Source organism: Miniopterus natalensis, chromosome 10 (assembly GCF_054644295.1).
Source record: "Miniopterus natalensis isolate mMinNat1 chromosome 10, mMinNat1.hap1, whole genome shotgun sequence".
Classification (NCBI taxonomy): Eukaryota; Metazoa; Chordata; class Mammalia; order Chiroptera; family Miniopteridae; genus Miniopterus; species Miniopterus natalensis.
In genome coordinates, this window is record NC_142090.1 from 22,869,277 (window position 1) to 22,885,099 (window position 15,823).

At 39.5% G+C, this 15,823-nt stretch overlaps 1 protein-coding gene across 2 annotated transcripts; it reads right to left on the minus strand.

Annotated features, from left to right (window-relative positions):
• Nucleotides 1-5,375: 5,375 nt before the first annotated feature.
• Nucleotides 5,376-15,514, minus strand: WNT16 (Wnt family member 16). 2 transcript variants are annotated; one of them, XM_016213393.2, is made up of 5 exons: nt 15,420-15,442; nt 14,990-15,228; nt 12,919-13,205; nt 7,233-7,328; nt 5,376-6,160 (listed from the first exon to the last, which is right to left on the minus strand). In XM_016213393.2, coding segments are annotated over exons 1-5 (1,089 nt in total). In that variant the 5' UTR covers nt 15,422-15,442; the 3' UTR covers nt 5,376-5,695. The 2 variants fall into 2 exon arrangements, with proteins under 2 accessions (XP_016068879.2, XP_016068880.1); XM_016213394.2 differs by lacking the exon at nt 7,233-7,328 and having other exon boundaries at nt 15,420-15,514.
• Between the last annotated feature and the right edge of the window lie 309 nt (nt 15,515-15,823).

Consider the following 15,823-nt stretch of genomic DNA (forward strand, 5'->3'; position numbering starts at 1 on the left):
ATGTATACCTTTTCTTGGTTTATGAAGAGTCTGAGGTACATTTAAATGTACAGAGTTAAATTTGGTAATACTCCTCTCGGTTTAATCAAAGAATAATTAGGAGCTGCAAGGGGCCACCCTTCCTTTTTCTTGGGTAAACATGACCGGGTGGATATGGGCCATGATCACGGGTGTTTGGTTGTTACTAACATGCAGAAGGGAAGGCTGTTGGCTTCCATGGAGGTGAATCACCCTGAGGGTTTAGCTTGGCAGTTTGACAGGGGAAAACAGGCAGCCCTATCCACCACTCTTTCTGCTTTTCCAGTTCTCACACAAATCAGATGCTTTCACTTATTCTGCAAATTAAAAAGTCACATATGAAACTTTAGTTTGTGCTGATTGTTCCACATTTATTATTACTCTCCCTTTACAACCAGTGGGAGAGGCTGCTTTTTCTTAGCATGACTTTATTTCAGGAGTTTTTAATCGTGCAAACCATCTCTAGTGGTTTTTCTTTGGATGCGAATGTAAACCATTACCAATGGTAAATTTCATCCATCTATTAAAAATAACACCTTATGTAACAATTGGCTGTAAGCACAACAATAAAAAGGATGTAAGTATTTATTCAGTGTCACACTAAATTAGCTTGATCTACACCCCTAGTTATTTCCTTTTGGAATGATTGTTAAGCTCTTGCAGAATCCAACTGTGAGCCGCACTGGGATCTAAAATAGCAGGCAGTTGAAATCACTTTGAGCTTAGAAATCAAGAGGCAGTGTACTTTATATTTCATGGAGAATTCTAAGATCTCCGATCCGCCATCACTTTACTCCTGCTCCTCAACCAAGTTTATATAATCCAAACCATGAAGGAACATCCTGTAATTTTCATTATATTTACAAATCCCCCAAACTCTTTAAATGATATACTGTAAACTCAGTGTACTGACCATCTTATGCTGTGAGAGACACAATAATGATATGATAGTCAAGGGCACAGGCGCTGGAGCCAGTCTGTTCTGTGAGATGTTGGGCTAGTTACTTAATATGTTATTAGTGTCTGTTTCCCTATGTGTGACACGAAGACCATGATAATAGTACCTACTTTGAGAGGTTATTGTGAAGATTAAATGTCTCTAGGTATATATAATTTACTTAGAACAATCCCTGGTACATAGTAAGTACTACCTAGACGTTTACTAACATTTTCTTTTTCAAGAGAAATGAGCCTTTGGTGTGCCTCTGTGTCCCCTTTCATGCTGTGCCACATGCATTTGTCTTTCCCAGCTGACCTCATCACCCCACTCCAAGAAATGTAATGACTTATCAGTCTGGTCTATAGTGAAACTTAAATTTAAAAAAATAAAATAAAAATCAAGGCATCGTAGCCACCTTTCCTTAGGGAAGGCTTGTCTTGAGGAATATTCATGGTTCCTAAGATATGATTTTAATTTTTCTCCTCTCAAGTCAGCTAGGTGGGTTATGATGTTCTGGATGCAGAACTAACTGGCTCCTAATGGCTGGTTTAATTCCTCTTTGATGGCCTTTGGGAGGTGATGCAAAAGTACCAGCATCTTACCAAACTGCCTACAACTAAATATTTTCATGGAAAGCTTTTCTGGTTCTACATTTTAAACTAAGTAAAACCAAACATATGAGTACTGACAGTTCTTCAGAAATTTCAAGTGTGTTCTCAAATATTTACTGTGAATATCACATGGTTACAAAAGCTGCAAAATAAGGCCATGGCATCTAATTTATGTAACAAAATCCATTGTTATTAGTATAACTATCATCATTTCTTTAAAAGCAAAAACAAAACTATCAATCCAGATGGTAGATAAGGAAATAATGCAAGTGTTTATATTCAAACAAATTAAACTGTTTTTAATGTTATGTAAAGTACTACTGTCAGGAAAATGCTTTAATTAGCCAACTCTTTTTCCAGAGATTACAGGTAATGCCATTTGATATGTTTGTCTTAATTTCATTTCAAGAGTCATCATTGACTGTAACCATTGCCTCTCTTAGGCAGTTCCAAATTTACAAAAAAATTGAACTCCTAAGTTGAAAATTAATATACTAGACTACCTCCTCTCCTCTTTTAACACCATAAAGGGCATTTAAACAAATCAAGGCACTTTGTACCTCAGTGCCTTGTCTGGCTGTGAGCCTTACCCATGTGATACCATAGAAAGCTGTTTTCTAAATACATCACCAGAACTGAGGACATTTAATAACTGTGCTGTCAGGCATAGATAAATAACACCCCATGTTTTTCTTTTCTTTTTTAAAAAATATATCTTTATTGATTTCAGAGAGAGGAAGGGAGAGGGAGGGAGAGACAAAAACATCAACGATGAGAGAGTCATCGATCAGCCGCCTCCTGCAAGCCTTTGAACCCACAACCTGCATGCCCATGTGCCCCGACAGGGAGTCAAACAAGTTCTCCTGGGTCCTAGGTCGATGCTCAACTGCTGAGCCACACCTGGCCAGGCAACACCACATGTTTTTCTCTGTGGACTCACTGCTTTCCTAATTCGCAAGCTATGTGGGTTTAGTTGGAATGAACCCCACTACTAGTCCCCTGCATGTGTCTTGATTGCCTTAAGAAGACCAGTGTATCACCAATGGCCATTGTGATTGGCTCAGGGATGGTCACACTTAACCAATTAGGGCCATTGATGACCTTTGCTAGGCGATCTGAGAAATAACTTTTCCGTCTCCCCTGTGTGAGCAACAACAACAACAAAAAAGTAAAAAAGCTCTTTCCTTAGAATGGAATCTCGCCATTGAATGAGTGGTAGGAGAATATGAGGTCTGAAAGTGTGGTAGTCATGTTGACAAGAAGAAAAGAGATGCTGGAGGCACTGGGTGGTGGTGGAGGGGTGGCCAGAACCCTGTGGGACCTGACTTAGAAGACATGGAAGCCAGCCTCTTTAAGCTGGAGGTGGAGAGACCTGAGCTCCGGGAACATTTTGGTTCAAGCTTCACTTGAACCCGTCAGAACTCGACTTTTCAGTTACTAAGTCAACACATTTCCTTTAATGTTTGTCAGTCTGGGTTGCATTTTCTGTTACTTGCAACATAAAGAGCCCTAAACAGTGCAGGCAAAATAGTTTAGACTAGATAAGAACTTCTGGGCCACAGAACTTGCATTCAGGAACTCAAAGGTGCTACCTCCACCATGACGGGGAATGGGAAGGAAATGATCAACGGCAAATTGTCAGCCAGTGAAAGATAGGTGAGAAACCCAAGGACGGCTTCCATGGCGATGCCAAGAAGGTAAAGGAAGAGTCCAAAAGACATAGCTTAGGAGTTAGGAGTAACTGCTTGGGCATGCCAGAGAGGAGAAGCTCAAGCTGGCATTACTATTTATAAACAATGACTAAATAGTAATCAGGTATTTGTGATTAGAGGCTGCCTGATTCTCATAACTGGTTGGTAAGGTGATTATAAAAAGTTTTCTAGTTAATAGAAAAAAATGGTCATTAATGGAACTGCAGTCTTCATCTTTTAAGAATGATTGCTTTTTTTAAATTTTTAATTTTTTAAAGTATATCTTTATTGATTTCAGAGAGAGAAAGGGAGAGGGAGAGAAAGAGTTGAAACAGCAATGATGAGAGAGTCATCGATCAGCTGCCCCCTGCACGCCCCCTACTGGGGATCGAGCCTGCAACCTGGGCATGTGCCCTGACCGGGCATCAAAACCCGATCTCCTGGATTTTAGGTTGATGTTTAGGTCGATGCTCAACAGCTGAGCCATGCCCAGCTGGACTGATTGCTTATTTTTAATGCAGGTAAAATAGATTTACTTTGTAAGAAAAAAGACATGAGAATAAGGGTCTATTTTTCAGGTTATTCTAATCAGTGGATGCTAAACAATGGTAAACAAGTTTTTAAAATACGTGCTAGATTTGTTCACTTGTCGTTGCTGAGTGTCTGATTCAATAAGCAATACTTTTCTTAAACTTTAGGGGTCACGTTTAAATGTTTAGCCTTGATTTTAATATTAGACCTGAGACATTTCCATGTGTTTTCTCTTTTCCACAAATTATTGTTCTTCTTTGGTAAATAAAATTGAAAGGAAATAGAATGAGACCTGGGGGACAGGAAAACATTTCTTTAGCTTATTATTAAAAAAGAAAAAAAAAAGAAAAAAAAGAATATTCTTTTTTGTCCATTCTGCACTTAGAAATCTATTTTTTCTACATAATACTGAAATATTTAACAATTCATAAAAAAACTATGCATTTACATTAAAATACAACCTTAAATATAGCCCTGTAATTTTTACCAGGAACCTTGTAAAATATGATGAATATATATGCTGAGTACTGAAACAAGAAAGACCATTCAACATTCACAAGAAAAGCAGCATGACACACAATATAATAAATATCCAGGAAATCAAATCCACAAATTGAGCATTATTCTGATTTAGATTCTTTTTTCAGTTAAGTCTTCTATACTTTTTGTATAATTTATTATAATAACTTTACAAGTTAAACATTAACTAATTAAAAACAGAACTCAACCAATCTGACTGCTGAAATAACACAAACCTCAATGTTTTGAAGCATATTTTAATCTATAACACTTATAAAACTGTCATTTTGGCAAGAAATACACATCCATATAACTGCTCAATTAACTTCTTTTTCAATATATAAAAAAAAGTCAGAGTTGATAGTATAAAAAAACAGAAGCTAATATTATTTCTGAGATAATTTTATTGCCTTAGCTCTTGGGCTTTGGCAATAAATGTCTTAAGTTTTAATATATATCATATAACTTAGAAACTATTTACAAAATATAAAACTTTTTAAAGCAAAATACTATACAAAATACTGTTTTATACATTTAAAGGGTGCTTTTCCGTATAATGCTTTCCCTAATAATGCGAGACCTTTACCTCTAGTTTCTACGAGCTTTCAGGATCCCTTCCTCACGCAGTAATTCAGAGCTGGGTTTTTAATAATAGCAGCTGGTCTATGATTAAAGTATGAGGCTGAACATCACAGATTGCTCTATACCTTACTGAGATTTTTCTAGAAATTCTGATTAAAAGCCACTTAAAATCCAAATTATATATTTTACTTTGTTAAATTTTGATTTTTTTCCTTTGGTCATTAAACCTAGCAAACACTTTTTAGGAATATTATATCACTTGAGAAAATTCGTTTTAATTGCTTTTCTTTCCAAATGAATAGAAGAGTCAGAAAGCACTCACCTCTTCTCTTAACAGTTCAACATCTGTCTCTAGGCACAAACACTTAAAATGATTTCTTCATCTAAAAGACTGAGAGAATAAATGAGATTCATGTGTACTGCTCCTTGCTGCTATAAGGGGTGTCTTTTTAAAATATTCGCCCACCGTTATTGAGTTCCATAACTGAGTTCCATGGTCAAGGATCTTATCCTGAGGATGGACCAGGTCTTCCGCAGGAAGGTTCTTTCTTGCTGGGGGACAGATTATCGTCCTCGTATGTCAATATACATTTTCCAAATCATCACATTATGAACCCAAACCTTTTAGAGTTCCCCCAAATCTGCATGCTCGGTGTATAACTGGACACTGACTGACCAGGTAAAGGGAACTGTGAGAGGTCCAAGGATCTGGGGATTCTGCTGCAAGAGTGGGCTTCACTGGCACTGCCGTGTGGCACTCCCTGTTGTCAGTGAGGAGTGTTGCCCAAGGCTGGACGGACCGGTCACTTGCAAGTGTGGACATCAGTCATGCTTTCGCACCTCCTGCAGCGAACATAGCAGCACCAGATAAACTTGCACTCACACCTCTCCACGTGCCTGACCACGTGGGTGTTGTAGCCTCGGCCGCAGCAGAGGAGGTTGCAGCCATCCGCACCCTCCGACGTCCGGTTGCATTCTCTGCCTTGTGTCCCCGGGATCCCTAATCTCTTATCCTCTACACAGTAGTTGGGAGACTTGTTAATGTAGAGAAGGTCGTCCTTGTGGATAGGCACCTTCCTCTGGTCTTTTTCTCTCCTGCGCATCTTCTTTTTTATTTTGTCTGAGACTTGAACACTGTTCTCATATTTATCCTTCAACAGATGGCCAATCTTTTCAAAGGAAGACATGGTTCTCCAGCATGTTTTCACAGCACAGGAGCCAGAAACTCCGTGACAGCGGCAGTCTACTGACATCAGCTTGGCGACAGCCTGAAACCAACAGGAATTGTGTTAAATATCACTCATAATGTGTGTTACTCAACAATAGAGGCAAATGCACCTAATCACTTAACTTTCTAGGTCTGTTTCCTCCCGTATAAAAGGGATGGTTTTGAACATAAAGGATTTTTCAGGTTGCCGAGGGTTCAAATGTTTAGCCCTCCTCTTGACCCTGCAGAGCAGACCTTTCCAAGTCAAATTGGAGGTAGTGGACAGGCTCGTATTGTTGTCAGAGATTATGAGATAACAGAGGAGAACGACTTTTATTTCTAATCTCTTGTTTAATTTTGGGTTTGGGGGGATATCCAAACAGGTCTCCATGTTCCTAATACCATTTAGCACCTTGCTACTCACAATGTGGTTCATGGACCAGCAATGCCAGTGTCACTTGTAAGAATCCTCAGAATCTTGCAGACCCTCAGAATCAGAATTTCCACTTTAATAAGATCCTCAGGTGACTCCTATGCACATTAAAGTTTGAGAAGCACTGATAGAAAAGTCATCCTCAACTCACATTGTGCACGGAAACATCTGTGGAACCTTACAGATAACCGATGCTCAAACCCTGAGATTCGGATTTAATTGGTTAAGGTGGGGTCAGGGTAGTATTTCTACAAAGCTGCTCAGAAGATCCTAAAGGGCATCAAGGGATGAGACTTCCTGACTGAACTGGGAATTCTTAGGTCTGATCACTGTAAAAGTTGGGCCAAAGAAGAAGGGGCCAGAGAGTGTGACTTTCCAGAAAATCCTTCCCCTCTTCTGGAAAATTAGTTCAAAACACATATCCTATTCTTGGTGGATCAGTAGCACCATCCTAACATAGAAAGGAGATAATATTTATGTTATGTTTCAATTCTTTGTGCTGAGTTTAGTTTATACAGACTGAGAAATCAAATGAGATAGCATATATCTCTAAGAGCCTGGCACACATTAAGGTTTAAATGAATGTCCCCTTTCTCTGAAAAAGGTACAGTAGGAGTAGAAATAAATTTCAAGTGGTGTTAACAATGTAAAAACAATACAGAGATTTAAAAAGTTTTAGGGATCCAAATCTCTTACATACCAGGCTAGTCAGCATAGCTTCCTTCAGTCTCCAGAGGATGGCAGAGCAGATTAATAAATCGTCAGGGCTAGCTGCAGAGTTATGTCTGTCAACATGCTAGGTAAAGTGAAAAATTGATCTATCCATTCAATAACTTGGAAACAGTGTGTGTAAGCTCACCAAAGAAAGGAAAAACCTCACAGCTTAAATCCCATTTACAGATCTTATCAAAACTATAACTTGACAGGGCTTTATACTTTGCTATTTATTTTGTACCAAACATGACATTGACATGTTTGCAGGATGTTACATTTCCTAACAAATTAACCAAAGTTTCTGAACTATCTAATGAGACAGAATATTTGAAACAATTTATAATATTTGCATCTTGAATGAGAGCATATGGTATTGATTTATGCAATATTTGATACTTTTGACTGGTGTTTAAAATAATAAACAGAATAGTATGTAAACGCTGTTCTTTATAGACTACAGCACACATGCTCTTTTTGAATTCACAAAACTAAGAAGCTAATGTATATGTCTACTTCTTATTAACTCAGGCAAAAAGGTACACTTCAATGATATGAAAGCAATTTATACAGTATGGCACACAGGCTTATTTGGTTAAATTTATGGCATTTGATATTCACAAAGCCTTCAATTCTTTAAAATGTTCAAAGTAATGTAACCTGGCTACTTCTGTTCAGATTTTAAGTGCCCGAAGGATATGAGAAAAAAAGGGGCTCAATCAATGCTAGGCAATAACAAAACAAATTGCCCAAAGAAAGCCAAAAATCTAAGGATGTATATTTATGTATTTAAACCTGATCAGAGTTCGTTACAGTCATTACCTCATGATTTAAAGCTGGCCTTAGCTGAAGATCATGACTGAAGAGCTGAGTTTTTCTTTGATTAACCAGTTCAAATATCATGTATGGTATTGCAGATTTGCAGGCATAGTGGACAGAGCAGATGCTCACTAAATATTTATTAAATAACTAGTCCAGCTCACTTAAATCGTTTTAACTCTTTCTCTGTTGGGAATCTGAATTGGGAGGGAGTAATAAAAACCACATTCTTAAAACAAGAGTCACTGCTGGGAGGTCAATAGTATTGGAAGACCTTCATCCAATTCGTTAGCCCACAACAGTGGTTGTCCGTAAGAGTGATATACTACTTTATGGGTTTGAAAAATAAAGAGAGACTGATTTTTAAATTCAATGACATAACCTGCTGAATTTGTATCAAAATTTTGGGGGGAATTTCCTGCCATAGAAAACTAGCTCTGTTAAATATCTGAAGTTAACTATAACTTTTTAAGGGTAACATTTTAAAGAACTTGTATTTGATTACCTTTTAATTCTATTACCTTTTTGTCCCTAACAATAAGTATAAAAAAAGAAATAATATTTTGTCTTGCATACATATATTTTAGGATAAAAAGACAAATAAACTTCAAGGTGAAGAGTCTCAATAACTTGACATGCAATTTAAATGATTATATCACCATAATACTCCAAGGAAGGAGCTTGGACAATAGGGATTAAAATAAAACAATATAATTACTCTACAAAAATCTGATGAAATGCAGAGTTCAAAGACAGATACACACACGTGCATGCACACACACACACATAAACTCTATAGACCTTAGTGATCCTTAGAGCACATTTTCATAAATTATTTCACTTAGTTTTATAGGAAGAGATGTAAGTAGTTATGAACATGTACTTATTATTCCAATTTAACAGAAAAATAAACAGTGTGGCTAAGATACTTGTCATACATAAGGAAACTTTGGTGATGCATGGTATAAAATCTTTATATGAAGCTGGGTCATTTTAGTAGAAGAGAGAAAATGTAAGTGGAAAATGCAAGTATATTTAACAAAATTGCATGAACACTTCAAAAAATATATTTTGGAGATTTTCATCAAAGATTCTTAATGTTAAGTAGCTATTCGGAGCTGCAGTGATAGCATAGTCATTTTGGGGGGAACAGTAGAAGAGAGTAGCAGCCAAATGAGTTGTGTGTGGTTATGAGAAAATTCCTTTCTCTACTCCAGTTGAGTTGTTAAGGTTTATAACGATATTAACAGAGGAATGTTTTGTTAACTATTGCAAACAGATGTTCGCATTTTGGTGGAATATTTTTAAACTATGGGAGAGCAATTAGGAAGGGAACATTTAATCTACTGGGCTCCTTTGTGTTAAGTTTTGGTTTGATGCATTTCTAATGAAGTGAAATAGGAAAGATGTATCACTAATGCTTAAAGGTAAAAATAGAAACTGTTTGAGAAGTAGTCTAAGGAGTGATTGGTCTCACAATTTTGACTCAGGTAACGCAGCAGGCTGTGATTTCCTCCCCAGTATATTGCTCTATCCAAACTTCGCAAAAATGACCAAAAAAACTGTTGTGAAACATTTTGTGATGAGCATTTCGTTTTGTTAACTATCCAATGATTTGTTTAAGTTTTTATGAAAACTGTGACATAAGGCTGGATGGCTATATGTAGAATTTCTATTCCTCTGACCCATTTCGTACCATTGAGTCCAAAAATATACTTGAATCTGCTGAAAAGCAAAACACTTATGTGTTGTTCAAGTACTTATAAATATTCTTGAAACAGGTCAATGAAAATTTGGGGTTGGGCCCTTCCCACTTTTTTGTTAGTCATCATAAAACAAATTATGGGGTAGGGAAACTTAAAAGTTTATGAGGTGGACACGGGAAGAATGGAAATATTTTAAGCACACCAAAAGAAATACCCATAAATATTCCAAGTCACATTATTCCCAGAAGTTCTGCCCCTGGAAGACATCACTTCACTCTGTCAGCCAATCACCATTCAGCAACATTATTCTTGGAGTCATAACTTTAGGAATGGTGTCAGAAACCAAGTGGGAATTTAAGGTCAGCGGTTAGAAAATCATCTATCCTGCTCACAACACTACTAAGCGCCAGTACCCACATTTCTCTGAACGCTTTTCGACATTTGGAGTTTGGGATTTTGAGACTAAGAAAATCAACTCAATTGAATGCAGACCTTGAACTTTGCTCAGAATATGCCTATTAATTTAAAATCCTATTTAACAATATTGAAAATGAAGTTGATAGTTATTCCATGTTAGATAATAACCTGGAAACCTGGTTAGTTTGTTGTTGCAGTGGTGGGTTTTATTTTTTTGGCCCACAAAAGAAAGAAAAATACAAGATGCTTTGAATTGTAGTACTTCATGAGAAAAGACCAATAAAAACACCAGTGTAGTACTCTCAAAATATCCAGGTAATATTTTGTAATATTTTAAGTTTCTATCTAAACCAGTGATTTTCAACCCTTTTCATCTCATGGCACACATAAACTAATTACCAAAATCCTGCAGCACACCAAAAAAATCTATTTTTTGCCTATCTGACAAAAAAATTAGGTATAGCTTTGACTCATTCACACTGGACAGCTATTGTGTTGGCTGTTGTCATTTTTTTATTTGACAATCTCAGGGGAAAGAGGTCAGTTCCCCTGACTAAACAGTCAGGTATTGCATGTTTTAAAATTTCTTGTGGCACACCGGTTGAAAATCACTGATCTAGACTAATGGGAAAAAAATATTTAATAGAGAAAGTTGAAATTTATATAAAATGTGTATAATTGTATAGGTTGAATTATTTTCTGCATAATTAAAATAATAGCAAAAACCTAGGGAATGTAAGATAGGTTTTTTGCCAACAAGCAAAGGACTAAAATTGATGCTGAATAGTTGCATGTGTTTAACAAAATTAGAATATAAATACTAGTTTAAGATCCAAGTTAGTAGTTACAAAGGCAAATATTGCTACATAATTAAAAAATTCACATAAGATGGAATAAAACTAAATAGCTGCCTAATATTATTAATAAAATACATTTTAGAAGACTTTAAGACATTTCATAAGTTCAGAGATGATTTCATTCAAGAGAATCATAATATGAGTTTCTGAGTTTTGTTTCCTGGATAAAATTTTTAAAATCTCTAACATTATTTAAGAATGACTAAAGAATGTTTAGTGTTTGAATTAATAATAAATATGTATTTAATTGTTTTCTTATTTTTAAAATATATTAATTTGACTTACTTGATACTTTTTTCTCACTTAACTCGAATTTTAAAGTACATATGCTAATTACATTTAGCCTCTTTTATATTAATATATCAGAAATAATGAAAATTCCTTTATTGGATAGTATTTAAATTGCAGCAAAAACTAATTCATTTAATTTTTTAAAATGCAAAACTTTTAAGGAAAAGATACATATACATAACTATGGTGTTAAGCAAGAGTTACTTTAGTGAGGTAAGTTAACTTTTAAAATTTCTAAACAAAAACATAAAAAGTTTACATACCTACCAATTTCTTATTTTTCAATTTTTAATTGAATATTCAAATGGAATTAAAAATTCAAATTTGAATTTGATGTGTTTTGGTGATATATTAATTGAGCTTTCTATTTTCGTATTTTAAACCAAAGTGGTTAAATAAGGAAAACTGGCTGAAACTTGCAACTACTCTGATTGGGTTTCATTTTCTCACTTTCCAAAAATGTAAAACAAATGCAACATATACTTTAAATATTTGTAAGAAATACTGAAACTTGTTTTAATTTATTTCAGAAGAATGTGGCAGGCTGCAATGACTACGTTGAGACTTTTACAGTTATTTACCATAATACACATTATGTGCTGATATTCCTGTCCTGAAAAGATTATTATAAGATAGAAAGTATATATTCATAAAAAAGTTTTGGCTGTTTTAGGAAAGTCACTATGAGTTACCAAGTAATTAAAGTATGATGCAGAACTCAAATTTTGTTGTGTCAATATTTATTAAAATAAATATATAAAAGTTAGATTGAGCTGCAAATGTATTCCATTTTAAGGAAACTTAGTATAAAAAGGCCAGAATCAGAAAAGAGGTTAATTAGATGGTGGTACTTCAAATTTGCTTCCTGCTGAATCTTTAATATATCTGTATTTTAAAATATCTATATGTTTAATAGATCTATAGCTTCTTTACATTTATCTGTATTTATCAATTTTACAATGGATCTACGTAGCTTTAACTAAAATAATGATTTCCATTTTTAAAAACTTTGTTTTAGTTAAATATGTGTATTCTGAATGTATTCAAGAGTGTTTGCTATAGAAAGTAAGGGCAAAACTGACAACATGTCTAGGAGCCACTGCCCACTAAAAACAGATGTAAAAAAAATAATCAAAGTCCAATTGAGGAAATGAAATTTTATCCAGTTAGAAAGGCAGATACTGTAGATCTTACTCAGGCTCTGCCACTAGCCAGCTAAGGAGGTGGAACCAATGAACCCAACAGGCACTTGCACACCTGTGATTTTATAATTAGCATTTCAGGTACACGAAGGATACAACCACAGATACATTCTATAACAGGACTGAACTCACGTCGGATGGAAAACTTACACTAAATCAATGTGGTCTGTACAGGCTCATGAAAGAAAAACATAGATATAAACTTGCAGTTATACATATAACAAACACACACATACGATGTACACATATGTATGCACGGTATATATTCCTTAGACTGCAAGTGTGGTTTGCTTTCAAACTGCTTGAAGAGAATCATGCACAAGTGTGATCCTCGTATTATTTACCTAGAAGCAATGACTCTTTTTCCACTTTCTAACACATACCTGCCTTCCGGCTTCATTGTTGTGAAGGTTCATTGCTAACAGTGCTTTGCTTTCCTTCCCCGTGGTGTTTCTGACGGGGAAGTCCAGGAACTTCCTGCTGAACCACATGCCATACTGGACGTCGTCGGAGCAGCCGCCCCAGTGCCAGCCTTCGCTGGCGGAGCCGCCGGCCTGCAAGGCGGTGTCACAGGAGCACTCGGACATGTTGCCCGCGCTGCAGGACCTGGTCACGGAATGCACCAGGCCTGCAGCCGTCACGGCATAAATAAATGCTGTCTCCTTCGTGCCTAGAATAAAACATAAATGGCCAACTGAGAGAGCCCACCACTCACTGTTCATGTTCATAACAGAGCCTCCTACTCATCCTTTTGACAGGGGAGCAATTTTTCAATGGTTCAGAGTGGACGCTTTAATGAGTACATACTTAGAAAGGATGGTTTCCTATTGTAGCATTTTAAGAAAGCAATCCCCGCTTGAGGGGACTGTCATATATTGGGTATCATTGTTCTCATACCTAAAAATAGCTAAAATATGAAATGTATGTTGGCACCTAGCTCAGTATCTAATAGGCAATAAAATCTCAATAAACACATGTCAAATTTGAAATCCTTTGCATGGGTATGGTAAATGGTATACAACGCCCCCAAAGAGTCCAGATTACATTTCTTTTTAAATTTAAAATGTGTTCTCACAAAACAGAAGCTGAAAAATTTGGTGTAATTTTTGTTCACATAAATAATACCTGTCAGAAAGCAAATTAAAATTAAACCAAGACCAAAGCAATTAGTAACGAAATGATACAGTTTAGTTTCACATTAAAGACTCCTCTTTTCTTTTTTTTAGGATATCGTGAAAAACAATCCTGATGTTAACTTAAAACCATTATATATTTTATATAGTACTAGCTAATCCTCTTACAGTCTTAAAGATAATGAAAATGAAAGATAATTGAAGTGTCACCAGCAAAATAAATAAAAATAAAAAGAATCGTTGCAGAAAATTATTGAATATTTATTTAGCACACCTGCAATAGCGTTTGCGCTAAAATCTTTGAAAGTTAAATGCCCATTAAAGCATAAACAAAATGGACTAGAAGAGACTCGCAGGCGACTTTTTTTTCCTTTAGAGATGTTTAGATTGGAGTAGAAACAATTTCACGGCCGTTGTCCAATAAACCTTTTCAACAGCTGATGCCTCTGCATTTCAGCAACTGTGAAGAACACATCCTTTCCCATGTTTTCCCCCGCGGGGGTCAGGGCTCCCTCGGAAGGGCGCGCCGGCCGGAGCGCAGCGGGCCCGGGCCGCGCTCTGGCGCCCGCGTGGGAACCGGGCGGGGAGGGTCAAAGGTGCGGGGCGAAGGGAAATGAATGTGAAAAACAACGAATCTTTCAGCGCCCAGGTCCTAAAGTTCTTTGAACCCGCTTATGGTCCCGGGACAACCCCGGCTCCCGGTTCCTCTGTCCTTGCGGAGCCACCAGCAGGCACGCGGAGGTGGAACCTTACTTTCCCGCGGACGCGGGGCGGGAGGCGGCGTGGGAAGCGGCCGCGCGGTCAGCTGCGCCGGGCCGTCCGGGGCGCCCCTCCCAAGAATCCCGTCCTCCCGCCTCGCCGGGGCCCCGAGGAGCCAACCACCGTGGCGCTTCGCCGCAGTCAGCCACTTGTCCGGGGCTCTGTGCGTAGCGGAGCCGCTTAAATCAAAGCAGATGCGGCAGCAGCCGTCCGGCCGCCGGCACCGTGTTTCTCCAGCTGGTCCCCAGGTAGGGGGGCGCCACGGGTCCGCGCGGCCGGCGGGGAGGGTGTCAGAGTTTTTCCTCGACTCCAGCCGGGCACAGCGGGAAGGAGGAAGAACTACAGCTCCGAGCGCCAGGCTCTGGACCTGGGGACCCCCCCCCCAGGACCGCACCTGCCCCCGAGGTCTGGCTTCCGTCGCTCCCAGCTCCGGTCCACGAAAGGGCCTCTTTGGGGATTCAGAGCGCCCGGGACCACGCAGGCACCACCTACTTTACTTTACAGGAGTTGGCGGGCTTGTCGCCCCTCATCCCTCGCCAGCCCCGAGGGTCCTGGGACTCACCGCTGCTCAGCTCGTAGCCAAAGAGGGGGCGGGTGCCCGGCGGGGCGGCGGCGACCTGGCAGTTCCAGCGCTCGTGCCTGAACTGGCTCCTGCACTCCTGAATGCCCAGCCGGGCGCCCTCCCGGATGCTGGGCAGCAGGTACGGCTTCCTCTTGCACAGCTCCTTCTGGCGGCTGCTCAGCGGCAAGTTGGCGCAGCCCAGCTTCTCCGGAACCCCGAAGGAGGCGATGCCCAACCACCTGTAAGACACGGCCGCCCCTAACGTCTGCCGCTCGCCCGCCCTCCTCCCCAATCCCAGATGCTGCGCCCCCAGATTAGGTCAGCCGCTCTGGGGTCACCGCCCCTACGCCCCGCCGTAGCTGAAAGTTCCCTGAGGCTGGGCACCCCATTTGTCACACACCCGGCGCGTCCCTGCTGCCCCCACACTCACATCCAGTTTCCTTGGGCTCCGCAGGGAAACAGCGCGAGCAGGGCTGCCCACAGCGCGCACAGGCGGGACAGTCCCCGGAGCGCCGCTCGGCCCATGGCCCCCGCATGGATTCCAGCAGCCCCGGCGCCCCTCTTCTGCCGTCCCCGCCCGAGGCCCGCCAGGCCGGGGGCCGGCTCCCCAGCGCCAAGCTTTCCCTCGCCCTCTGCCTCCCTGCAGACAACATAAAAGGTCAGCGCTGATCCGGGCTCTCCGCGGCTCCCCTCACTTGCAGGGAGCAGCGTGAGGAGGGGGAGAGAAGAGCTTGCAGCGCGCCTCGCGCGCGCAGCCGGAGACGCGCGGGAGATGCGCGAGCCGCCCTCGCCGTCCAAGGTGAGAAACTTCTGCAGCCGCGGTCGGGGCTCCAT